This window comes from Tamandua tetradactyla, chromosome X (assembly GCF_023851605.1).
Source record: "Tamandua tetradactyla isolate mTamTet1 chromosome X, mTamTet1.pri, whole genome shotgun sequence".
Taxonomy (NCBI): Eukaryota; Metazoa; Chordata; class Mammalia; order Pilosa; family Myrmecophagidae; genus Tamandua; species Tamandua tetradactyla.
Genome location: NC_135353.1, coordinates 90680144 through 90706118, shown reverse-complemented (window position 1 = coordinate 90706118; position 25975 = coordinate 90680144). Strand labels below are relative to the sequence as shown.

Genomic DNA, 25975 nt, shown 5'->3' with positions numbered 1-25975 from the left:
TTGCAGACAAATTGGGGGTGTTTTCTCCCAAACACAGATAAGAATGTATTAAATGACTGCATGATAGAAACATTAAAACTACAATGCCTTTTTTTGTCATAAATCGTATTTCCCTTCATGCATGGATCTGTTCCTGAATCATATTCACTTCACCATTATCCATTATCCTAAATACTATAATTTTATAATAGACCTTGCTATCTAGTAGGGAACATCCTTTTAAATTGTTTTATAAGTTTCAAAGTTATTGTGACTATTTCTGGCTTTTTGCTTTGCACGGGAATCTTTTAGTGAACTTACGAAGTTATATACAACAACAACATAAACCGCTGATACGGCACTGCATATGGTGGTGTCTTCTTTATCTTCTGAGTTCCCTTGACTTCTAGCTTCTGGCTCCTCCTCATGGCTTCTTTTTCTCCCTGACTCACTCTGCTTATAAGGACTTCATCTGTTTTGAATTAAAGCCCACCGTCTTTCAATTTGGGCACACTTAATAATATCTTTAAAGATTTGGTTTACAAATGGGTTCACACGCACAGGACCAGCTGTTGGGACCTGAGCGTGCTTTCTGTGGGGGACATGATTCAGTTCCCCAACAGACAGTTTATGGTATGCTTTTTTACTTTATTACAGTCTTCCATGAATTAGTATTATGCTACTTCATGTAAAATGTAAGAAGCAGTAGATTTTCATTTTTTACCCTTCTATCCTTTCTGCTATTACTGTCTAGGTTTTACTTCTGCATATGTTATAAACCTTATAGTACTTTACATTTACGTCAACCATATTAAAAAGACATTAAAAATGGAAAAAATCCTTTTATATACCCACATGTGTATCTCCAGTGCTTTTCATTTGTTTGTGTAGATCTGAGTTTTTGACGTTGTTTTTCTTTGGCATTTCTAGTATTGTAGGTATCCCAGCCATGAATTCTTTCTGATTTTGTTCATTTGAAAATGCCTTTATTTTACTTCCAGTTTCTTTAAAGGGTATATTTTGCTGGATATAGAACTCTAGGTTGATTCTACTCCCAGCACTTTAAATTTATCCCATTGTTAAGAACTTAGAGGACATTCGTATCTTTTTCCTCTGTATTTAATGTGCCTTCTTTTCCATTTTCTCTTTATAATTGTTTTTTAGCAATTTGCTTATGATGTGCCTTAGGGTGTTTTACTTTGTGTTTATTTTCTTAGGCTTTGAACTTCTTGGATATGTGGGTATTTTTCATCCAGTATGGAAAAATTTCAGTCACTATATATTCAAATATTGTTTCTGGGAATCTAGTTACATATATTTTACATTGTCTGACATTATCCCACACCAAGGCTCTGTTCATTTTCTCAACCTTTTTGTTCCACTCTGGCTGACTGGAATTCAGATGTCTTCCAGCCATATGTGAGGTGTAGCCGATAATTTAGAATTCATAGCTTGTGTATGCAGTCAGAGTCGGAAGAGAACCCTCATGTAGATTTCTGGAACTCTTTCTTTGCCATAATTCCCTTTTTTCTGGTGCTCTGCTCTGCAAATTCCAGCCATCTTGGCCTCCCTGAACTCTTATCTCTGTTTCTTGAACTTAGTGAGACTGTTGTGCTATGTTTGAGATTCCGTTTCCTGGACCACCAAGGTTATTTAAAGTGCCTTCAGCTAGAAAACTGGGATTATTGTAGGCCTCATCTCAGCTGTTACTCTTAACGGAGGGATCAAAGTCATGCACTGCTTGCTGCCCAATGTCTGAAAACAGGTATTTCCCATAGTTTGTCCAGTTTCCTGGTTGCTCATGACAATTATTCCATGGCCATAAGCAGCAGTCTCTGTACATTTTTATTGCTATTATATCTTTAAATAAATATTTTCTAATTTTGGTTGCTGGTGTATAGGCAAAAATTACTCTAAAATACTAATCTTGGTGTATAATAACCTTTTTGAACTATTTTATTTTTAATGATTTGCAGAATGTCTTCGATTTTCTATGTAGGTAATCATATTGTTCATGAATAAGAAGTTTCATTTCTTCCTTTCTAATATTTATTTTATTTATGTATTTTTCTTGTATTACTGTATTGACTAGTACCGTTAGTATACTATATTAAGGTTGTTTTAGCAGCCACCCTTGCTTTTCCAAAATCTAAATTCCTTTAATGTTCCATCATTTAAGTACAATGGTTGTTGTATGTTTTTGGTTGATACCCTTTTCAGGCTAAGGAAGTTCCTGTCTCTTCCTAGTCTGTTAAAGAATATTTTTTCAAAATCATATTATATGTGTTGAATTATATCAAGTGTGTGTTCTGCATCTACTAAGATGATTGCACGCTTTTTCTCTTTCTATCTGATAGGATTTTTTCTAATGTTAAACTAGCCTGGTATTTCTAAGATTAGCCCAATTTTTAAAATGTTCGGCTGGTATGAGTGTGCTAATTTTATTTAGGTTTTTTGCATTTGGATCATAAATAAAAATGGTTTATAATTTTCCTTTTCATGTTGCCCTTTTCTGGATTAGTATAAAGATTATACTGTCATTATAAAATGAGTTGGGTGGGTGGCTTCTCTTTTTATCTTTTTTTTTTGGCATAATTGTACAAGATATGAGATACCTGGTCTTTAAATGTTTATAAGCATTGTGAAACCATCTGAGAAGTCTTGCTTAGGTTTGTTAAGATTGTTTTTCTCTGCATAGATTTTTAACTACTGAATCAATTTCTTTTTTTTTTTATTAACGGAAAGAAAAAAAAGAAATTAACACAACATTTAGAAATCATACCATTCTACATATGCACTCAGTAATTCTTAACATCATCACATAGATGCATGATCATTGTTTCTTAGTACATTTGCATCAGTTTAGAGGAACTAGCAACACAACAGAAAAAGATATAAAATGTTAATATAAAGAAAAGAAATAAAAGTAGTAGTAATAGTAAAAAACAACAACAACAAACAAACCAACAAGCAAACAAAAACAAAAAAAAACCCTATAGCTCAGATGCAGCTTCATTCAGTATTTTAACATGATTACTTTACAATTAGGTATTATTGTGCTGTCCATTTTTGAGTTTTTGTATCTAGTCCTGTTGCACAATCTGTATCCCTTCAGCTTCAATTACCCATTGTCTTACCCTGTTTCTAACTCCTGCTGAACTCTGTTACCAATGACATATTTCAAGTTTATTCTCGAATGTCCGTTCACAACAGTGGGACCATACAGTATTTGTCCTTTAGTTTTTGGCTGGATTCACTCAGCATAATATTCTCTAGGTCCATCCATGTTATTACATGGTTCACAAGTTTATCTTGTCTTAAAGCTGCATAATATTCCATCGTATGTATATACCACAGTTTGTTTAGCCACTCTTCTGTTGATGGAGATTTTGGCTGTTTCCATCTCTTTGCAATTGTAAATAACGCTGCTATAAACATTGGTGTGCAAATGTCCGTTTGTGTCTTTGCCCTTAAGTCCTTTGAGTAGATACCTAGCAATGGTATTGCTGGGTCGTATGGCAATTCTATATTCAGCTTTTTGAGGAACCGCCAAACTGCCTTCCACAGTGGTTGCACCCTTTGACATTCCCACCAACAGTGAATAAGTGTGCCTCTTTCTCCGCATCCTCTCCAGCACTTGTCATTTTCTGTTTTGTTGATAATGGCCATTCTGGTGGGTGTGAGATGATATCTCATTGTGGTTTTGATTTGCATTTCTCTAATGGCCAGGGACATTGAGCATCTCTTCATGTGCCTCTTGGCCATCCGTATTTCTTCTTCTGGTAGGTGTCTGTTTAAGTCTTTTTCCCATTTTGTAATTGGGTTGGCTGTCTTTTTGTTGTTGAGTTGAATAATCTCTTTATAAATTCTGGATACTAGACCCTTATCTGATATGTCATTTCCAAATATTGTCTCCCATTGTGTAGGCTGTCTTTCTACTTTCTTGATGAAGTTCTCTGATGCACAAAAGTGTTTAATTTTGAGAAGCTCCCATGTATTTATTTCCTTCTTCAGTGTTCTTGCTTTAGGTTTAAGGTCCATAAAACCACCTCCAGTTGTAATATCCATAAGATATCTCCCAACATTTTCCTCTAACTGTTTTATGGTCTTAGACCTAATGTTTAGATCTTTGATCCATTTTGAGTTAACTTTTGTATAGGGTGTGAGAGATGGGTCTTCTTTCATTCTTTTGCATATGGATATCCAGTTCTCTAGGCACCATTTATTGAAGAGACTGTTCTGTCCCAGGTGAGTTGGCTTGACTGCCTTATCAAAGATCAAATGTCCATAGATGAGAGGGTCTATATCTGAGCACTCTATTCGATTCCATTGGTCGATATATCTATCTTTATGCCAATACCATGCTGTTTTGACCACTGTGGCTTCATAATATGCCTTAAAGTCAGGCAGCGCAAGACCTCCAGCTTCGTTTTTTTTCCTCAAGATGTTTTTAGCAATTCGGGGTACCCTGCCCTTCCAGATAAATTTGCTTATTGGTTTTTCTATTTCTGAAAAATATGTTGTTGGGATTTTGATTGGTATTGCATTGAATCTGTAAATCAATTTAGGTAGGATTGACATCTTAACTATATTTAGTCTTCCAATCCATGAACACGGTACGCCCTTCCATCTATTTAGGTCTTCTGTGATTTCTTTTAACAGTTTTTTGTAGTTTTCTTTATATAGGTTTTTTGTCTCTTTGGTTAAATTTATTCCTAGGTATTTTATTCTTTTAGTTGCGATTGTAAATGGGATTCGTTTCTTGATTTCTACCTCAGCTTGTTCATTACTAGTGTATAGAAAAGCTACAGATTTTTGAATGTTGATCTTGTAGCCTGCTACTTTGCTGTACTCATTTATTAGCTCTAGTAATTTTGTTGTGGATTTTTCTGGGTTTTCTACATATAGTATCATATCGTCTGCAAACAGTGATAGTTTTACTTCTTCCTTTCCAATTTTGATGCCTTGTATTTCTTTTTCTTGCCTAATTGCTCTGGCTAGAACTTCCAACACAATGTTGAATAATAGTGGTGATAGTGGACATCCTTGTCTTGTTCCTGATCTTAGGGGGAAAGTTTTCAATTTTTCCCCATTGAGGATGATATTAGCTGTGGGTTTTTCATATATTCCCTCTATCATTTTAAGGAAGTTCCCTTGTATTCCTATCTTTTGAAGTGTTTTCAGCAGGAAAGGATGTTGAATCTTGTCAAATGCCTTCTCTGCATCAATTGAGATGATCATGTGATTTTTCTGCTTTGATTTGTTGATATGGTGTATTACATTAATTGATTTTCTTATGTTGAACCATCCTTGCATACCTGGGATGAATCCTACTTGGTCATGATGTATAATTCTTTTAATGTGTTGTTGGATACGATTTGCTAGAATTTTATTGAGGATTTTTGCATCTGTATTCATTAGAGAGATTGGTCTGTAGTTTTCTTTTTTTGTAATATCTTTGCCTGGTTTTGGTATGAGGGTGATGTTGGCTTCATAGAATGAATTAGGTAGTTTTCCCTCCACTTCGATTATGTTGAAGAGTTTGAGGAGAGTAGGTACTAATTCTTTCTGGAATGTTTGATAGAATTCACATGTGAAGCCGTCTGGTCCGGGACTTTTCTTTTTAGGGAGCTTTTGAATAACTAATTCAATCTCTTTACTTGTGATTGGTTTGTTGAGGTCGTCTATTTCTTCTTGAGTCAAAGTTGGTTGTTCCTGTCTTTCCAGGAACCTGTCCATTTCTTCTAAATTGTTGTATTTATTAGCGTAAAGTTGTTCATAGTATCCTGTTATTACCTCCTTTATTTCTGTGAGGTCAGTAGTTATGTCTCCTCTTTCATTTCTAATCTTATTTATTTGCATCCTCTCTCTTCTTCTTTTTGTCAATCTTGCTAAGGGCCCATCAATCTTGTTGATGAATCAATTTCTTTAAATTTATAAGTTTCATTCAAGTTTTCTTTGAATTCTTAAATAAATTTTGGTAGGCTACATTTCCTTGGAAATATTCCCTTTTGTTTCTTTTCTCAAATTTGTTGAGCATAGAATTGATCTTATTATCTTCTACTATCTCTTTTATCTATAGTTATGTCCCCCTTTCATTCCAAAATGTGTCTTCTCCCTTATTCCTTGATCAATCCTGTATAACAAACTTTATTTTATTAGAGTTCTTTAAAAAGAAACAGAGTTTCTATCTTTGTCTTTATTACATTTTTTGTGGTACTATCTTTATTATTTCTTTGCTTCTCCTTTCTTTAAGAGCTTTTTTCTGTCATTTTTCCCATTTCTTGTATTGACTGCTTAGCTTATTCATTTTCCTTTTTCTTTTCTAATAAGCATTTAAGGCTGTGAAATTTTCATAACTACTTTAGCTGAGTTTGTAAGTTTTAATATGTAGTATTCTGATAATACATTGGTTTTCAACATTTGCTGATTTCCAGAGCTATTTAGAAAATTTTGTTGTTATTTTTAAATTTCCAAGTCTATGGGGTTTTATATTATTTTATATTATTGATTTTTAATTTAATTGCATTAGGGTCAGAGTAATATAATCTGTATGGTAAAATCCTTGGTATTTGTTGAGATCTGTTCTATGGCCTAGAATAGCCTACCTGTCTTTGGTGTGTTGAAATTTCCCCATGTTTCTAGGTGTGGTTTTATTTTAATTTATTCAGATTGGGTTACATTTTTCCATTCTGAAAAAAATTTGGCTTTTATTGCTTTCACTATTGCCTGTCTTCCATTTTTGCTAGTTTTTCTATCTAGAACTCCCATGAGATGTGTATTGAACTTTCTTCCCATTTCATCCTTCATTTCTCATAATATTTTCGTCTTTTCTCTGCAAATGTATTACATTTGATGTCCTCAATATATTTCCATTCACTAATTTTCTCACCCAGTATGTCTAATACATTGCTTAGTCCATCTTTTTGAAATTAATTTCATTGAATACATTTTTATTTATAGAATTTTTCTTTTATTCTTTTCCGTATCTGCTTGGTCTTTTCTCATATTTTTCAGTTTCATTTATTTTGTCTTTAATAGTCTTAAACATACTTGTTTTGTATAACTTTCAGATATTTTGGTTAGCCGAAGTTCTAGGAGGTCTTATCCTACTGGTGTGCTGCTGCTGTGTATATGTGTGTGTGTGTGTGTGTCTTTCTGTCCATGTTCCCCAAATCTGCTTTATGTTGGATTGTTTCCTTATGTGTTTTATAATTTTGAATGATGAGCTCATCTTTAACAGTGCCATAGCTGTGGAAATCCTGTGGAACCTGGCTGGCTTTAGAAAATATGTTTCCAGAATGATTTTGTCTTTGCTTCTCCTGGAGCTCCAGTGTTGGCTCAGTTTGGGAGCACTTTTTTCTACCTAGGGTTCATGGACAAGCTACTTTGTTTTCTTCCTTTGGTGGTTTGGTGTATTTATTCCAATTGAATTATCGCCTCTGAGAACACTGGGTACATATCAGGAGAGAGGAGATGGTAGGTTGTTCCAGTTCTCTGCTTGGGATCTTCTTTGTGCAAGAGGGCATTGAGACCCAAGCCCCTTGCTTTGTAGCTCTGCACCTCCATTCCACAACGACATAGGTTGCTAAGCAAACCAGTTTTTTGTTTTCTGTGTCTTCTCAGGTTTGGCCCTTGAGTTTTCTCTTGTTTTTTGGAGAACATTTAAAGGATGTTTGCTATATTTTCATCATTTATTTTTATTTAACACATTTGCATTTGCGTATCATTTACTTCTACCTTGAGACTTTGGCTTTGAGGTGATGTGTGAGACTAATTATACAGTAGAAAGCAGAGAACTTTGGTAATTTCAGGACCATTTTTTCATATGTCCAAGATTTCTGTAATATAAATAAGAAATGTGGGTTTTTTCTGTTGTGGCATCTAGAGTATAGTTATGAAGCTTTCGACTCATCTCACTGTTTTCTTGAGTTCCTGAAATTACTGGAAATTAAATTAATGTAAAGATATGGAATTAAATTTACAAATACTGGACTTTAGGATTAAGTTGTGCGACTTCACAGAATGTTTTTGTAATTTATGCAAATATATTCATTTGTAATGTTATTGTCGCAAGTATTCATTGGGGATCACACAAGAAAGCAAATTTTCATCATCTACATAGAATATGAGAAGGTTATTGGTACTTAATGAAATTCTCTCTTTAAAAGACAGGCATTTCTTGAGGGAAAGGTAGTATGTAATTTAAAATTTTCATTAGTCGTATTGCTTCACTGTGATTCACCATAGTCTGATTTCTTAGTGAAATGTTGCTCCACTTTGATTTCAGAATTCTTTGTCACATCACTGAATAATGGATGAGGATAAAGAAAAAGAAAAGAGGTAAGAATTCAAAACTGACTGATATTTCTGTCAAAGCCCTCTCTCCCTTACTCTGTTCCCATTTGACAGCTAGCAAAATCCTCCTTCTTCCGGGAAACCTGATTCACTCAGGGAAAGTTGGCCTCTCCAGTGGGTTTTCACAAATCCTAGTCCCAGCTGTATTATCGTGCTTATTTAGCATGCTGCCTATGTACCTGACAGTCTCCCTTATCCAGCTGTCCTACGTATCTTGCACAGTCATTGCCAAGAGCTGATATTAAATACATGGTTCTTCAATAACTGACAGCTATATACTCCCTGTTACCTTTAGAAGCTTGTTCTGAACCATGGCTGGCCTAGAGCTTAAAGTTCATTTATGTTCAAGAAAATAAATGAACTTATTTTTCCAATTCAAGCATTTAAATATATTTAAGTTCACTGATCAGAGAGTTTTTGTTAGAATTTTATAATATGGTCTGTGATTTTTTTAAGGTGAAAACCTCAATTAGCACTTTATTGCTCAGCCTTCTCTCTGAGACGCAGCATTGGCTTTGAGAGAGCCTCTTGAGTAATTATAGATCATTTAGAAAGAATCTTCTTTAATCAGAAGCCCTCTTTTAAAAGCAAATAAGAATATAGGGCAGAACAGAGACTCACCATTAAATGCAACTACATTTGGGCTTAATTAATTTTATATAATTCTTAGGCCACTGTGCCGGGTATTGTGCTGAGCTTTGTTCAAAGGCTGTGCGGTCTGAGGGGGAAGACCTTGACTTTTATTTCCTTATCTTAAGAATGACACTTGTTCTATAAGTAATTAAGGGACTGAATTTTTGCTCCAGTATTAGCATCAACAACCCTCTTTCTCTTTCTGTTCTCCCTCTTCTATTGCTCCAGTAGTCTGAACCCGCTGCCCCACTTTTACCATTAACAACTTTGGTTTTGTTGTTGTTTTGGGTCAAGTAGGAAAGAGCAGAATAAAGCTGCAAAGCAAAGGAGAGCCCAGTTCAACGCCTTGTATAGAGAACTGAGCACTGTGCTGTGCAGCCATGGTTACCCTACGAAAGCAGACACATCCGAGGATGTTGCAGGCCAGCACCAATAGTCCACAGGAGAGTGAAGGTTCGATTTGTGCAACTTGACCCATCTTTACTGTTTTTTGATTGGCTGCAATGAAAAGTATCTGTGGATGGGGCAGCACCTCAAATATCTTTGGGGCGGGGTGGGGTGGGGGTGTATGGATGAGTAGAAGATCTCTTGAAGTGCCTTTTAATATACAGATATCTTGGTTCTCTCCCTTCACAAGTTTGTTTATGGTTGAGGTTCAGCGAAAGTTTAAGGAGGAAATGAGAGTTAATAACAGCACATCTGAACAATAAAAATGCAAATTTCTTGAATTTTAGGCACTCAAAGGCATATTGTAAATGTTGCCAAGGGCCCTAAGGCTATGTAAAATAGTAACCTTCTAATCCTCTAAGTACTGGGGTTTAACTCAAAGCACCCCAGTAGGCCATGTCCATAAGCATCAGGCTGAAACAATCTGAAACCTTTAAAAGCAGATATTTTCTTGACTCTATGATACCTCTACCTGTTGCCTTATTTCTGTGCCCCTTCAAAGCAAACCAGGGTATAGACCTCGTATCTTCTTCCTCATGTCCCGTTCTTTCCTCAACCCGCTTCACTGAGTCTTTAGTTCCTACCAGTTCCTTAAAACTTCTTTTGTCAAGGATACCAGTGCCTTCCAATTTGCTGGCTTTTGTGGTCCCTTTACTGTTATTGACCTTCCAAAAACATTGGACAGGTGACCATTCTCTCCTTGTTGAAAGGCCTTACCCTTTGCTTCCCAGAAAGCACACCTGCTTTTTTTTTCTTCTAGCTCATTGACCAATCCTTCTCTGTCCTTTACTGCCAACCCTTGCTCCCCTTCTCAACTCTCAACTTCTGAACAAGGCAGTGCCCTGTCAGGTCTCAGAAAAACAACTTGATATATAAAATGGAATCTGTGAACTTTTCAGCTTCTCTATCACAGCAGCTTCCCTGACAGGACCTGATGTGGTGGCAAGATAGATGAGCATGGACATTCCAATGCCCTAGACCAGAAGCAAGACCAGATAACCATGAGCATGAGGTCATGGACTGCTCCAGCTTGATAATGCCCTATGATGCTTGCAACTCACTTCACCCCCACCCCATTTTGCCTTTAAAAATATGTCCCTCAGAAAAAAGGCCAGAGCCTTCTCCATCCTTTGCATTGCCTCTCACTCTGTCGCTCTGCTCAGTAAATCCATGTTGCTTTGACTCACTGCATGGATTCCTTAACGACCCCGTGCCCGACATGCCCCAGCTCAGTCTTGGATCTCTTCTTTTCTATATCTGTACTTATTCTCCTGGTATTCTTGTCCAGTCCTTTGACTTGAAATGCCACCTTCATGTCAATGATCTCCACTTTTCAGAATATTTTCCCAGCCCTAACTTCCCATCTGAGCTCCATATTTGAGGATCATACTCATTATTAAAATAAGAGGGTTTCCTACTCTATTTCTTCCCTTGAATGTCTAAAAAGCCCCTTAAAATGAGCATGGCCATAAGAAAACTCTTGATCCCCCTTCACTTCATTGCCTCTGACATCCCTCACTCCTGGTCTTCCTGTATCAGTAACTGGTAACTGGTATCATCACTCACTTTGCCAAATGCTTGAGCTAGACACCTGGAAGTTATTATTCTGTCCTCTTTTTTCTCATCCCCTTCATCCCATCCATCGGCAAATCCTTTGGGCTCTACCTCCAAAATATCCCAAAGCCATCCACTTTTCACCTATTCCATAGCCTTCAACTTTAATCCAAGCCACTATCATCTCTTACTTCTGAAGAAGCTTTGTAACTAGACCCTTTGCTTATACCCTTGTTCCCCATTTTGATCCGTTTTTCACAAATTGCCATGATCTTTTTTTAAAGTTTTCTTTTTGGTGGGGAGGGGGTGCATGATCCTGAAATTGAACCCATGTCTCTTGCATGAAAGATGAGCGTTCTACCACTGAACTGCCCATGTACCCCATTGTGATCTTTTAAAAATACATATATCCTGCCATTCCCCTTCTTAAAAGTACCCAGTGGGGCAGGCCACGGTGGCTCAGCAGGCAAGAATGCTCACCTGCCATGCCAGAGGACCTGGGTTCGATTCCCGGTGCCTGTCCATGTAAAAAAAAAAGTACCCAGTGACTTAACATTCCACTCAGAAGAAAGTGCCAACTTCTTACCACATACCCTATGTTATCTGACTCGGCCTATCTTTCAGACTTCATTTCCTACTACTTTACCCCTTGGTTACCCCACTTGAACCACTCTGGCCTCCTTTCTGTTATTTAAACAGACCAAATCCTTTCCTGCCTCACTTTGCACCTACCATTTCCTCTACCTGAGATGCTTTGCTCCCAGGTCTTCATATGACTGCCTCCTTGTCAGTGAATTCTTAGCTCAGATGCTAAGTTATCAGTAAGGCTTTCCTTGATCACTCAGTTTAAATTATTGTACTCACAGGTATCTGACATTATCCTGCTCTGTTGTCTGTGTTTTGATTATCTGACTCACCTGTCAAGCAGTCTTTAAGATACAAAAAGAGAGTAAATGGATTTGTCTTTTTCGTACTGTATCCTGAGCCTCTAAAATGATTCTGACACTTAGTAGGAGCTCAGTAAATGTTTGTGAAAATAGTGAATAAATGAGATTTGGTTTAGCAAAAGTTACTGAGTTCCTACTGACCACTAGACCCTGGGGATACAGTGAGGAATTGGATACAGTGCCCACCCTAGAGAGGAGCTCAGAGACAACAAAACAAATTCACAGGTAATAGTAATATAGAAAAGTGCTCTCAGGTTTATTGATAAAATACATTGGTTCTCATTTCCTGGTAATATATGGACTTGCTGTCTTTTCTTTGGTATCTCTCTGGAAGGTGTATAAGAGATGTAAGTCAGTGGGGAAATGACTTCAGAAATTGGCTGTGGAAGAGTATCATGGGTTGTTTCCTGAGTTTGAGTAGCTGGGCCGAGAATCGAGGGATAGTTGCTCAAGGACACTGCTCTGGAAGCAGCTGTGCATTTGGCATGGTTTAGTTTTCATATTATCCCTACTTCCCATCCAGTTACATACCCTCTTCTCATTAGCTCCTTAAGGGAGAGCTTTAGAGCTCTTCTGCTCATGCACAATAAACTCTTCTCCAAATCTTCTTATAAGGAAGCAATTTCTGCTATTAACATGATCTTTGTCAAGGTTTTTTGGACATTTTTAATAGGGATCAAAGTCATATACCATGGCTCTGTAATTTTTCTGTAAGGGGAAGGAACTAACTTTTATTGACATGAAGCATTGAAATCACTGGACATTGGAGGACTGTGGTAGTGAAGTGCTTGGAATAAGTGGGTTTGGGGGACATAGAGAGTACTGATGTTGATAGCAAAGACTCTAAATGAGCACAAGAGCAGAAATGCTACCCTTTGGGAAAACCAGAAAACCTTGATGAATGGGGTAGAATGAATAAGAGATAGAACAGTGCCAACAACTTTAAAGAGCTGTGGGATAGGGCGTAAGGATATTTTAGTTAAGGGCCTTTGTTCAGATTGTAATTAGATGAAACAAAATAGTGGGAATCCCTATTTTAGCCAGGGGTTGGGGAGATTTGTGGGTTTGGGGACTGCCCAGAGCCCTTGACACAGGCTGTGCCTTCTCTGGCGTATTATGGATACTGGACTTTGGTAGGATTTAGAAGATGTAAACAAGTCAAGAGAAGGAAATGACTGGACATTGAAAATCGGAAAGTTGCTGGAGATATTGTAGTGTGTACAGAAGAAATTGATGCGGAGGTCTTTCAAAATCTTTTTCAATTTCAAGCACTTTTATGTTTATGACAATTGATAAGTATCAGAGCCAACATTAGCTTTCAGCATTTTCTCATGAAAGTCTTTTCTATAAAAGTAATTATAATTCTGAGAAATCTAATGCCTTAAACTAATCATTTTAATGTGACACTTTTCTATCCTTCCTTCTTGCTTTTAAGAAGATGAAGTAAACTCGGAAGCCTCTGTAGAGAAAAAAAATTGGAATCCATCATTCCACAGCTATGAAGAATTCATCCACATGACTCTACAGGTGAGAGGGGTTTTGTTGCCGGATGATTTCATATGTAAACTACATGCAGTAGAAGATAGGAATTTGTGTTTCTCAAATTATGGCTTGGAGACAGTATTTGCATAAGAATCACATGGACAGCTCGGTAAAAATACAGATTCTTGAATCTTACCTTAGACACTCTGAATCAGAATCTCAAGCCTGGTAGGGCCAGAAGCTACTACTCTAACAGGGTCCTCAGATGATTCATAGCCTGATGAGTTTTAAGAAACACTGATCCTGAGTGACAGCAAATACAAACAAGTCTTTGCATAGGTTAGCAGCAAGTTAAGTAGTTATCTGGTAAAATCATTTAACAAAGGTTATTATGCTCTGTTGAATAAGGCTTCAAGCCCTTTTTTTCCTCAAGGACATGTGGTGCTTATGGTTCCTATCTCCAAGGGAAATGGCTACTTCCACTAAGTTCAAGGGCCACAAAGTGAAGCCTGAAGGACCGTGGTCCTTTGAATCAGAGAGATAGGAATATGAATTTTGCCTTTGTCACATACTTGCTCTGTGTCCTTGAGTTACTTAAGGCTACGAGCCTTGGTTTCTTTGTCTGTAAAATGGGCAAAAATTACCTCTATTTCATCGAGCTGTGAGAATAAAATAGGGTAAATGTGTAAAAATTCTAGTGCAGTGCTTGGCATATATTAGATGCTTGGCACTTGTGAACTCAGCCCCTTTCTCCTTGGTTCTGATTGACCAGTTAGAAGATCCATTATCGATCATAATGGGGGTCCCTGAAAAGAATTTTGCAGGTGAATCTTTGCAAACCCATTTCAACATGCTTGAGACAGAATTTCACTGAAGGTGGATGAGTGTAGTAATTTTATAATATTCTCTCCATTATCTTTATTCCTTTCAAGGAGCAGGCGTGCTCCCTCACTTTTATTAAAAAGCTTTTGTTTTAGGCATAATATACTCAAATATTTGCTATATAGAGGCTTTAAAAATGTGTTATGTGAAATACTGTTACTAATTTCATGGAACCAGAGGCTGTTTAGAAATATTTTGGAAGCTAGAAAAGGTGTAGATTGCTTGTATAATTCCTTCCACTACACTTTTTTGTCCTCCACTAGGCTTTGATAACTTCCGTAGAAAAGCCTGTTCTTTCTTTGTGAAGTTTTTTCATGCATCAATCAAACTAACTCAGACTAGCTAGTCAGAGTTGACTTCAGCCAAAACTATAGATACATTTGGGAATCTGAGGAAAGGAGCAGTAAATGGCTTTTTCTTTTCATTTGCCGGTTTCAGTGGAACTTGAGAGCTACTCTTGAAGCATGAAAGAAATCAGTTCAGGGAGAGGGAGAGTGCGAGGTGCTTTTGTTCCTTAGGCTTGCATTCCAGAGAAGTGACCTTTGCTTTGGATATGTCTTTCCTTTTTTCCACATTACTGGTCAGAGGTAGAAGATGCCAAAGCCTACTGACATCTGCATAACAACCTACACAGTGCTTTCATGTAGAATAGCTCATTTCATCCCCTGTGATGTAGTTAATAATAATGTTGAGCCCTCTTGTTTTTGGGAAGATGAGACCAAGGCTTCGAGGAGAGTTTGTGCCTTACCCAAGTTCAAGAACTGCTGAGTAGCAGGGCTGAAACACCATTGCTACCCCACCCACACAACACACCCCATTATATTCCAGCGTTACTCAGAGGCAAGTAATTTAAGTACAAAACCTGGTAATCAAAATGCTAAAGCAAGCTGGCACATTGAAAAGGAGCGGAGCAGCAAAGCAGGTCTACCTAGGTTCTTTGCTGAACCCATGGATGTGGAAGGTCACTTCAGGCTCATGGCAGTTTTGGACTTCAGCTTTTTATGGCAAATAGGAAAGAGTAAATTGCCACTTTTTAACACGTTTTTATCTTAAAATATATTTTACATACAAGAGTATATATAATATATAAATATTGTTAGAAGGATGATAATACAGTTAGTACTGAGCTTAAGAAACGGAACATTCCCAGAGTCTTTGAAGCCCCTTGATCACAATCTCCCTCCTTACCATTTCCTGAATTTTCTGTCAATAATTCCTTTGTTTTTCTTCATAGTTTTATGGCATGTTTATGTATCTCAAAATGATGTATTATTTTATTTTGCCTGTTTTGACCCTATTTTGGAATTACATTGCATGCCTTCTTCTGTGAAGCTGGTTGCTCAGTCACTTGGGACTTTTTCCAGTTAGACCAAGTGAAGCCACCACACCTTGGCACAGTCAGTTTGGGGAGGAAGGGAGAAGATTATACCTGCTAGCTCCTTCCTGTCTCCTTTCATTTAATCAAAGCACATACATAGGGTGTTAGGATAGTCCCTGTCCTTTGTGTTGTGTTACCTGGCTCTGCCCAGAGGAGGGTGAAGCCATAGCATTCATGGATCCAGTTACTTTGGGCAGATTCTAAGGTCCCTGCAGCTGGTGGTGTTAGGAAACGAGGCAGGGGCTGCAGTAACAGAGCAAACATCCATGATTTGATTGGAGGTAGGATATAAACCTCTTGAGGGGCATAGACTGAGTCCGTTATAGGTTGTTTTTGGCTTTTTGGTATGGTAAGCAGTGCTGTTTTGAACATTTCTGTTTATATCTCCTGTTCCATGTGTGCATCAGTCTCTAGGTGTATACCTAGGGATAGAATTGCTGGGTGCTAAGGTGATATACACATTTTCAACTTTATACGACAATGGCCAATTTTTTTCCAAGTGATTGTACCTGTTTACACTCCCAATAGTAGTGGGTGAATGAATGCTCTTCTTGTTCTGTATCTTTGCTAATAGTTAGTATCTGATTTTAATATTTTTGTCAATCTGATGGGAGTGGAATAGTACTAACTTGTGGTTTCATTAGCATTTTTCTCATTATAAATGACAATGAGCAACATTTCAAATGTTTTTGGGCTGTTCCTGTTTCCTCTCCTGTGAAGCACTTGGTTTTACGCTTTGCCCAGTTTTTTACTGAATTATTGCTCTTTTAAAAATTATTTCTTTCTTGGAGATTTTAAAAGTAGATTCTGGAAACTAATAATTTGCTAGTTATGTGTTGCAAATGTCTTCTACTTTATGGTTAGCCTTTTCATTCTATTTGAGATGCCCTTTGATGCACAAATACTTAATTTTAGAGTAATCAAATGCATTAGTCTTTTCCTTTTAAGCATGCACTTTCATGTTTAAGAAAGTCTTACCTACCGCAAATAAAAAATATATTCCTTGTGTTTTCTTCTAATGGGTTTAACATTTCACTTTAACATTAAAGCTCTGAATACATTTTGGTTTGATTTTTGTATATGGTGTGTATATGGTATAAGGAAGGGGCATTACAAAGATAAAAAGCAGATAATATTTTAAGCTAATGTGTCAGTACTATAATAATCATAGGCTTATCCATATTTTCTCTTTCTTCCTGAGTCATTTTTCGTAATTTATATTTTTCTAAGATTTTTTCCATTCACTTTAAGTTTTCAAATTTATTGCCCTAGCAATGTTCATAATATTCTTTTGTTATCTTTGATATGTCTGTTTCTATAGTGGTCTCCCCTTTTCATTCCTTGAATCGCTTGTGCTTTTCCCCCTTGATTTACCTTACGCAAAATTTGTCAATTTATGTATTTTGTTTTGGTAAAGCCGCCAAATGCAATATACTAGAAATGGACTGGTTTTTAACAGTGGGGATTTATTAGCTTACAAGTTTACAATTCTAAGGCCATGAAAGTGTCCAAATTAAGGCATCAGTAGGATGATAACTTCTCTGAAGAAAGGTTGCTGACAATCTCGGACTCCTCTGTCACATGATCAGGCACATGGCAATGTCTGCTGATCTGTTGTTTTCAGCCTCCGGCTTCAGTGGCTTCCTTTGTTTCCTGTGTGTCCTCTCTCAGCTCCTCTGGGGGCTTTTTATCTAACTTTCTCTGGACTTTTCCTAATTTTTTCCTCTTATGAAGGACTCCGATAAGGGAATTTCAGTTGAAATAATCTAATAAAAAATCCCACCCACAATAGGTCTATAGCCACAGGAATGGATTAAAAGAACATGATCTTTTCTGGAGTACATAACAGCTTCAAACTAAGAACACATTATAGTTCTTTTCAAAGAGTCAGCTTTCGGTTTCATTGATTCTGTCTATTGTGTCTTGATTTTTTATCATATTAATTTATGCTCTTATCTTTATTATTTACTTTCTTCTACTCTTTTGGGTTTATTATTTTGTTCCTTATGCAATATTTTAGGTTAGATATTTAGCTTATTGATTTGTAACCATTTTTTTCTAATGTTCATTTAAGACTAGAGATTTCTAAGTGTTGCTTTAGCTGTTTTGGTTTTCTAAAGCTGCTGGAATTCAGTGTATCAGAAATGGGTGGGCTTTTTCAATGGGGATTTGTTACTTTACAAATTTACATTTCTAAGGCCATGAAAATATCCAAATAAGGCAACAAGAGGAAGATACCTTCTCTGAGGAAAGGCTGCTGGCATCCAGGGTTCCTCTGTCACATAGGAAGGCACATGGCAATGTCTACTGGCCCTTTTCTCTTAGGTTTTGGTTTCACTGGCTTTCTTTCAGAGATCCTATGGGTCTTTGCCTGTTTCTCCCTGAATAGTGCTTTCTAAGCTCTCTGAGCTTTCACTGTCTTTTATCCTCTTCACAAAGGACTCCAGTAAAGAATTATGACTCACCTTGAATGGGTTGGGTCACATCTCAATTGAAATAGCTTAACCAAAAGATCCCACCTGCAATAGATCTGCCCCACGAGAACGGATTAAAAGAGCATGGTCTTATCTGGGGTACATAACACATTCATACCAGCACAGGCTCCATTCTGCAGGTTTGATAAAGTGATTTTAAAAGATTATTGTGTTCGGAATATTTTCTAATTTTCATTATGATTTCTTTTTTTTTTTTTTTTACCTGGTTTTGAAATAACATTTTTTTATTGGTGTCTACTTAATTGCATTTTAGTGTTTAGAATGCATTACAAATCTCCTTTGTTTCCTGGAATATGGTCAATTTTATAAATGCTTTGTATGAGATGGAAAAGAATTTGTGCCCTTCAGTTGTGGATTGCAGTGCTCTATATATGTCACTTAGATCAAGCTCATTAATTATGTTATTTAAACTCTCCTGTTCTTAACTGACTTTTGTATGCTTCATCTATCAGTTTCAGAAAAAAGTAAATTAAACTCTCACTATGAATGTGGATTTGTCCCTTTCTCCTCTTGATCTGACAATTTTGTCTATATTTTTAAAAGTATTTTTATTAATTAATTTATTTTTAATTGTGGTAAAATATACATAACATAGAAATAACTTATTTTTAGCATGGGGCAGCACCGGGAATCGAACCTGGGTCTCTAGCATAGCAGGCAAGAACACTGCCACTGCGCCACCATTGCACGCCCAATGCAGAAATAATTTTAACCATTAAAAAGGACATCTTTTTCACATTAATACATTGACAGTGCCATGTAACTTTCACCACTCCCTATTTCCATACTCTTTTCATAATCCCAAACCAAAACTCACACTCATTTAACAAAAACTAGCTGTTCTCACCACCCCACCCCACCCACCCCTGGAAAATCACTGTTCTTGCCTTCTATCTCTATGAATTTCCTTTTTCTAAATATTTCATATAAGAAAAATCATACAATATTTTCCTTTTGTGTGTCTGGCTTATTTCACTCCACAAGATGTCTTCAGGGTTCCGCCATATTGTAGTATGTACCAGCACTTCATTTCTCCTTACAGCTGGATAATATTTCATTATATGTGTGTACCACATTTTGTTTATCCATTTGTCTGTTGATGGACCCTTGGCTTGCTTCACCCTTTTGGCTATTGTGAGCAGTGGGGCTGTGAACACAGGTGTACAAGTATCTGTTTGAGTCCCTGCTTTCAGTTCTTTGGGATATATACCTAGGAATGAAATTGCCGTATCATATGGTAATTCTATGTTTAGCTTTCTGAGGGAAGTTAACAACAAACAATTCTCCACAGCAACTGCACCATTTTACATTTTCCACTAACAGTGTGTGATGGTTTCTGTTTCTGCAGAGCGTCATGAACATTGCCTATGCATTTTGAATGCCATTAGGTGCATGGAAGTTTAGAATTATTATATCTTCCTGATGAATCGATGTTTTTATCTATATAAAGTAATCCTCTTCAATATAAATATAAATTTAAATATAAATGCTTTGACCTAAAATTTATTTCATCTGCTATTATAACCACATTGCCTTTCTTTTTCTTAGTATTTTCCTGATACATCTTTTTCCATTCTTTGACTTTCAACTATTCTGTGTTCCTACAAGAAGTTTGTCTCTTGGAACCAGCATATAGTTGGATTTTAAAAGAAAACTAATTTGATAATCTATGTCCTTTAAATGGAGAGTTTGGTCAGTTTTCACTGATTAAGGATATGGATGCATGCATTACTACCACCTTGTAGTAGGTGGTTTAGATTAAATCTTGCTGTTTAGATTTTTGTCACTTTTTCTATGTTTTTCCCCTTTCTGGCATTGTTTTGGATTCAACAAAGGTCCTTCTCCCCTCCTTTAGTACTTCTTTACTCTGTTTTAGACCTTTATTCTTTTAGCTTATAGAAATATTAAAAATGCTCATTTGACTTAAGTTTAAATTTATTCATAATCTTTACCTTTTAACCGAATAATACATAGATGCTTTAACCACAGTTCCTCCCCTTCACTTATGTATTATTGTTGTTTAAGTTTTGAGTTCCATCTTTTTTAAACGTGCTTAGATGTTGTTGCTACTGATTTGTGCAGTTAATGTCTGTTTAGATTTGCCTACAAGTTTACTGTTGGTTTTGCTTATCATTCCTTGTAATATGTCAGAACTTCCCTCTGTAATCATTTTCTCTCTTTGTGAAGTGTATCCTTTGGATGTTTTTCAGTTGGTGACAAATTGAGTTTTTGTCTGAAAATGTATTTATTTCACACTGATTCTTGAAAGATAGATTTATTGGATATACAATTTTAGGTCCACAGTTTTTTTCACTTAGTAGTTTATGTGTCTTTTCCTTCTGGCCGCTCCTAGGCTCTACCATCTTTGTTTGTTGCTCTTTGGTTTGTTTTGTTTTGTGGGTGCATGGGCCAGGAATCAAACCTGGGTCTCCTCCATGGAAAGCAAGCATTCTACCACTGAACCACCTGTACTCCCCCTTGTTCTTCAGTTTTACTACCATGTGTCTAGGTGAGGATTTCACGACTATTTATCCAGGCTTAGAGCCATGCTTGAAATTATTTAGGCTTCCTGACTTTCAAGATTGATGTTATTCTGTTACTTCTGGGATATTTCCAACCCATACCTCGTTGAGTGTTGGCTCTTTTGTTTTGTTATCTGTTTTCTGGAACTCTGATTAGAAATATGCTGGTCTTTCTCACTCTATTCTGCATAGCTCTTAATTTCTCTTCTTTTCCATTCCTACATCTCTTTGTGCTGTGGTCAGAGTAATTTCTCATCTCTACTTCAAAAGTTTTCTTTTTCAGTTATGTTCTAATATGTTAACTCTTATGCATTGCCTTTTTTCTTTTTGATGGTAATACTTTTCATTTCTAGACTTTTTTTTTTCACGTGTGCATGGCCCGTTTTGATGGTCTCTTGTCCTTCATCGTGTTTTCACATTTTATTTAAGCATATTTTATGTTCTCTATTTGTTAACCCCAATATCTGCTGTTTTTTAAAATCTGATTCTGCATTTCATTATTTCTGCTGCTTCTCATTCATGATGGCTCATTTCTTCTGTTCTTACTTATTTATTTTTATTGTAAACTCATGTTACTTGGAACTTTATCTGCATGAATTATTTGAGCCTTGCATTTAAAATAATTCTCTGGAGATGTATGGATTTCCTTTTACTATACAGATCTGGGGTCAGATTTATTTTAAACTAATTATCAGGTTTGAGGTATCCAGAACTACACAGTTAGTTTGTGAATTACAGTCCCAAATAACAAATCACAGTGTGTTAGGTATTTCTTTTTTCCTACAATAGCCAGAGCTGAAACAGAGACAGGCATGCACCTTCCCTGCCTTCCTTTGTTGAATGGGATCTTTATATTTCTCTTGTTGATGGCATCACCTTTCGGGAGACCTGGTTTTATTGAGGGGACTCTCATTTCTCCTCCTGACCTATGCAGGCCTCAGATTTTGCTTTTTATCTCCAAACTCCAAGCCACTGGTGTGGGGCAGACAATCCCAAGGTGAAAGTAGTGTCCAGTATTCCCTTACCTCTTAATTCCCATGTTCCAGTCATTTCAGACATCAGATAGTTTCCTTAACTTTACCATGTTTAGTCATGTTTCAAAAATGTTTATATATTTTATCCATCTTGGTGGGTACTCTCTATCAGGGGGCATTTCTCTGCCTATGTAATCCATTATATACATGGGGAAAATGATGGCAATACCATATTTATATGTAGGTGAATAAACTGATCACAAATGAAAATTCCCCCTAAAATATTCTTGGCATTTTTGAAATTAAATATGCTTAAAGTGAAATAACTTGCACATGGGAATAAATCTTTCTAGTTTGTGTTGCAGAATTATTTTCTTAATTGTGTGTACATGGAATTTGTTTGTCTAGGTGACAGATAATTTGATAAATATTTCATGCTTAAAGTTAAGTAGATTCTCTGTAGGATGCAGAATAATAGAATTTTTTTTCACAATAAAAAAGGCAATTATTTGTTTCCAATAAAACTAAAGGACCTAATCATATTGTCGGTACATACAATATAGCTTTGATGATAAAGATTGACACTGCCATAACACAGCTTTCATTTCTATCTAGTTATTTAAGGTTTCTTAACACATCTACAAAAACAAAATTGGAATAGAATTGATAAGCCTAGCCAGATGTAGATTAACAATGACATCCAATCACAGATATATAATATGAAAATGAACTGCTTCATCTCATTGGGATGTGCTCCCAGTGCTAATAGAATGTACAGCACATTTTTTTACCACGCATACTTTGTTGTAGGTGAGCATTACTAAGACTGAATGAAATACAAAGTATGCTATATAGTATGTAAAGAAGGAATGATATAAAATTTACAGCAAGGTAGTTTTTAAAAAGTGGATGTAAAATTTCCCTTTAGAATCAATGGAGATTTTTATAATGCACCAGAAATTATACCCTTCAAAATTATTTAAACATGATGGGGAAAATTTGATGTCTGCTTTAAAGTGTGAAGGAGTGTACAAGATTGTAAGTCTGAAGACAAGGGTATTATGGTATACTCTGCACCTAGAGAACTAGGCCCAAATTCCTTATTGAAGAGAATATTTGATCGTGGTAGCAAAAGTATGTAAAACAGGAGATTATTTCACTCTTGGTAGATGCTTCTACGTCATATTCAGTATGGATCTTAGGTGTTCATCATCTCCTTATTCCACATTTCAAGTCTCTGTCTTTCATGATAATCTATAACATTGGCTACTTAACGACAACTGGAACCTCATATAGCCCCCAAGTGAGTAAAGTGCCACATTAGAAAATCTCAACATTCAGTCTTACCTCGGTGTGTCAAATTCAATCCAAAATGAGTCGAGTACCCAGAAGACCCAGCAATCGTAAAGTTCCCTACAGAAGAGTTTACTAAATGACACCTAATTTATTTCCCTTCCCAAAGACCAATTGCAACCAAATTTTGTCATATACAACAAAAGACAAAGTTTAAAACCGGATTACTTAACTCTTTCTCTTTTTGTCTCCTCTCAATTTAAAATGTCTGCAATGGCCGACATTCTTTTAAATCTGCAGTTGGGCTCAATGCATTCAAGCCTCAGCACACTCTTCATCATTCTTTCGGCAGTGTTAGCCTGCTTCCTGTCCTAATTCTGCTTTCCCTTTTATTGTGTCACTTTGTGGGGTTGGTGCTTGCTGCCCTTCTTACAGAAAGTCCAGCGGATGTTAGGAACATTCACCATTATCTTGGGAGTGCAATCAGTACAAAGAACCAGAATAATAGACTTCTAATTAGGTCTGTGCCTGCTTTATTAGTATTTAAGAATCACAGTATATTTTCAATGTGCTATTATAATTATATATGCATTTAGAAATAAAACTATCATTTAATTATTGTTCCACTATTTAATTACATTGTTGTTCTCTCTTCATTAGTCATTAGATGGCTTTATGATTATACTGAGCTCAGATGGAGTGATCATTTACGTGGCTGAAAACATCTCTTCTCTCCTTGGCCATTTGCCAGGAAGTTCTTTCGGCTTTTGGGAAACTGGATGATTTTGGTTCTTTGTTAAAAGTTCATTATATGATTTCAGAAGCATATAATTCATCAAAGGAACCATTCTCTGTGAGGTCAGCAGCATGCTCCTGTTTTTATTGTTATCCTCATTGGTTTCAGTTTTAAATCTATAAAAACAAACTCTGCTATGAGGTAATGAAACATGTATTTTCTGGTGTATGATTTGGAAGCTGCCTCTGAAAGCAGTCTCCCCAAAAAAGCGTGATTTTTGAAATGGCAGACTCCTCATTTATCAGTGGACAGACTCCAAAATCCCTACTGCCCTGAGGGGAGGCAGCCTACACTGGGCTTCATGTATGTATTCTAGAATGTGTGTTTGGTTTTGTACGTTTCTTTAAACTTCATCACATACTGATGACCCAGTAAATCTCATGATTTGTTTATGCTGGGTCATGACATCCATTTCCAGATCTGATTTGTCTTTTGTTTCTTTATATCGAAGAACAAACTACATTCTCACTTAGGCAAAAATATGGAAATGATTGCATAACTTAGTGATGTTTCAAGTATACCTGAGCTGTGTAGTCAGGATTTCTAGGGTCCACAAACAGACACTCATTCTCAAGAGCTGTGCCCTTCTCAGGTAAGCTTTCTCCATCCTCACCACACTGTTGACTTAGAATACGTGGTTCCCTACTATTGCAGTTGTCTAGGCAGTAGATAGTGGTGACTTGATTAAGGTGGAAAAAGAAGTGGTGCTAAATTTATCTCTGAAAACAGTTTTTCACTCAGAAGAATTGTTATTTGTAGTCACAACCTCCTTTTTCCAGCAGTCTACCCTCACAATCATCCTAGTCCATCACTCTCCCCGAAATTAAAATATGAGATGTTAGCATATAGTTACTTTCTTTTACGCTTCTTAACCAAACTGAAACTTTAAAAATATACAAATAATCATGGAAAGAGTTTCTCGCATTGAGTTTCTAAGAGAAGAGAACTTAACAGGTTTTGAACATAAGCCTAGGGGTAGTTTGTGATCATTGTGACGAGGTTTACTGGGTTCTCCCTGGAGAGTTTACAGCTTAGTAGAGAGTTATTAGTGATGAATCTTGTTCAAGTCACGATCAAGCCTGACTCTTTTGTGACGGCTCTTACCCTTCCTGGTACCCTATCCAGTCGAACAGTTTTCTAATGGATACTTAATGCAAATAGCTTTGGCAGAAGAACAAAATAAAAAGATGGTTCTTGCTTAGCTTCTCAGTAAATGTCGTAGTCCGGGGCAAAATCACTCTGTTTATTCGTGTTTGGCATGACTGAAATTCACCGTACTAATGTTTGTGTGACCACTAATGCATATTTGCAAACGTGGTTTTTGAAAAACCTCTTTAATTTTTTACCGACATTTATCCTTGTTTTCTTAAACTCTAAGTACCTTGCTTTTTTCTGCCTTCTGTAACAAGAAGAGCAAGTGCCAAAGATTTACAAAAATAATATGGTGTTGATAATGCTTTCAGGTCTCTGGCCTTTCTCTAACCAAGGAACAGGGTCACTGGAATAATTGTTATGGTCACTGTTTCAGCTGGTGGTTAATTATAAGACATCTGTTGTCACTGTCCCCATCCCTGGATGACGTAGTTAATTAATAAGAAACTATTGCTACTGCTCCCACCCCAGAAGAAAGTAGACTTTAAAAAGACAGCTAGCTCACTTTGAATTCTTTTATGTGACACTGCCATCCTTCATTTTTTAAATAATTTTTATTTTTAAATAATGAAATAACCGGTGAGCCATAACACTTTGTTTATACCTCTTATGATTGTACTATTTTATACTTTGCATTGTAGTGGCTTGTGCATATCTTATGTGCCCTATTGGACTGTATGCTCATTGAAATTAGAATTCATGTCAGCTTCATCTTTTGTAACTCTCACAAGTAATCAGAAAATTCTATTAAATGAATTACTTCATGTAGAATGTCCAAAATGTAGAAACTGGCCAATTAGAAAATTGAACAGAAGACAGTTGTGATGTAGTGGAAGGAAGAATGGACATGGAATCAGATGGAGTTAGGTGTGAATCTCACTTCTGATCTTGTGTCCTTGCAACAACTGGACAAGCATAAATTTACTCATGAATAAAATTCTTCCTCTCACAGGGTATTAGGTGAGCTAGCATCTGTGAAAGCATCAAGCACAATATCTGACATGAAGTTCATTTTGTGTTCGATGAATGAATGAATGACTGGTCTTCCCTGATCAGAGATAACTGAGTTTGGTAACTAAAATT

At 36.5% G+C, this 25975-nt stretch overlaps 1 protein-coding gene, 1 long non-coding RNA gene and 1 pseudogene across 2 annotated transcripts in view; 2 read left to right on the top strand and 1 right to left on the bottom strand.

Moving 5' to 3' along the window:
• The window catches only part of LOC143670542 (uncharacterized), a 62378-nt gene extending 52887 nt beyond the window's left edge, over positions 1 to 9491 (top strand). Inside the window, exons 2-3 of the long non-coding RNA XR_013169396.1 lie at positions 8270 to 8322; positions 9265 to 9491. This is a non-coding gene — a long non-coding RNA (uncharacterized LOC143670542). The remainder of the gene's footprint in view (positions 1 to 8269; positions 8323 to 9264) is intronic.
• A 3584-nt stretch (positions 9492 to 13075) lies between these two features.
• Positions 13076 to 25975, top strand: part of LOC143671578 (circadian clock protein PASD1-like) — a 67173-nt gene continuing 54273 nt past the window's right edge. The window contains exon 1 of the mRNA XM_077146822.1: positions 13076 to 13445. Coding sequence (XP_077002937.1) covers positions 13434 to 13445 — 12 coding nt within the window. The 5' untranslated portion in view covers positions 13076 to 13433. The remainder of the gene's footprint in view (positions 13446 to 25975) is intronic.
• On the bottom strand, positions 23158 to 23411 carry LOC143671420 (large ribosomal subunit protein eL42-like; annotated as a pseudogene).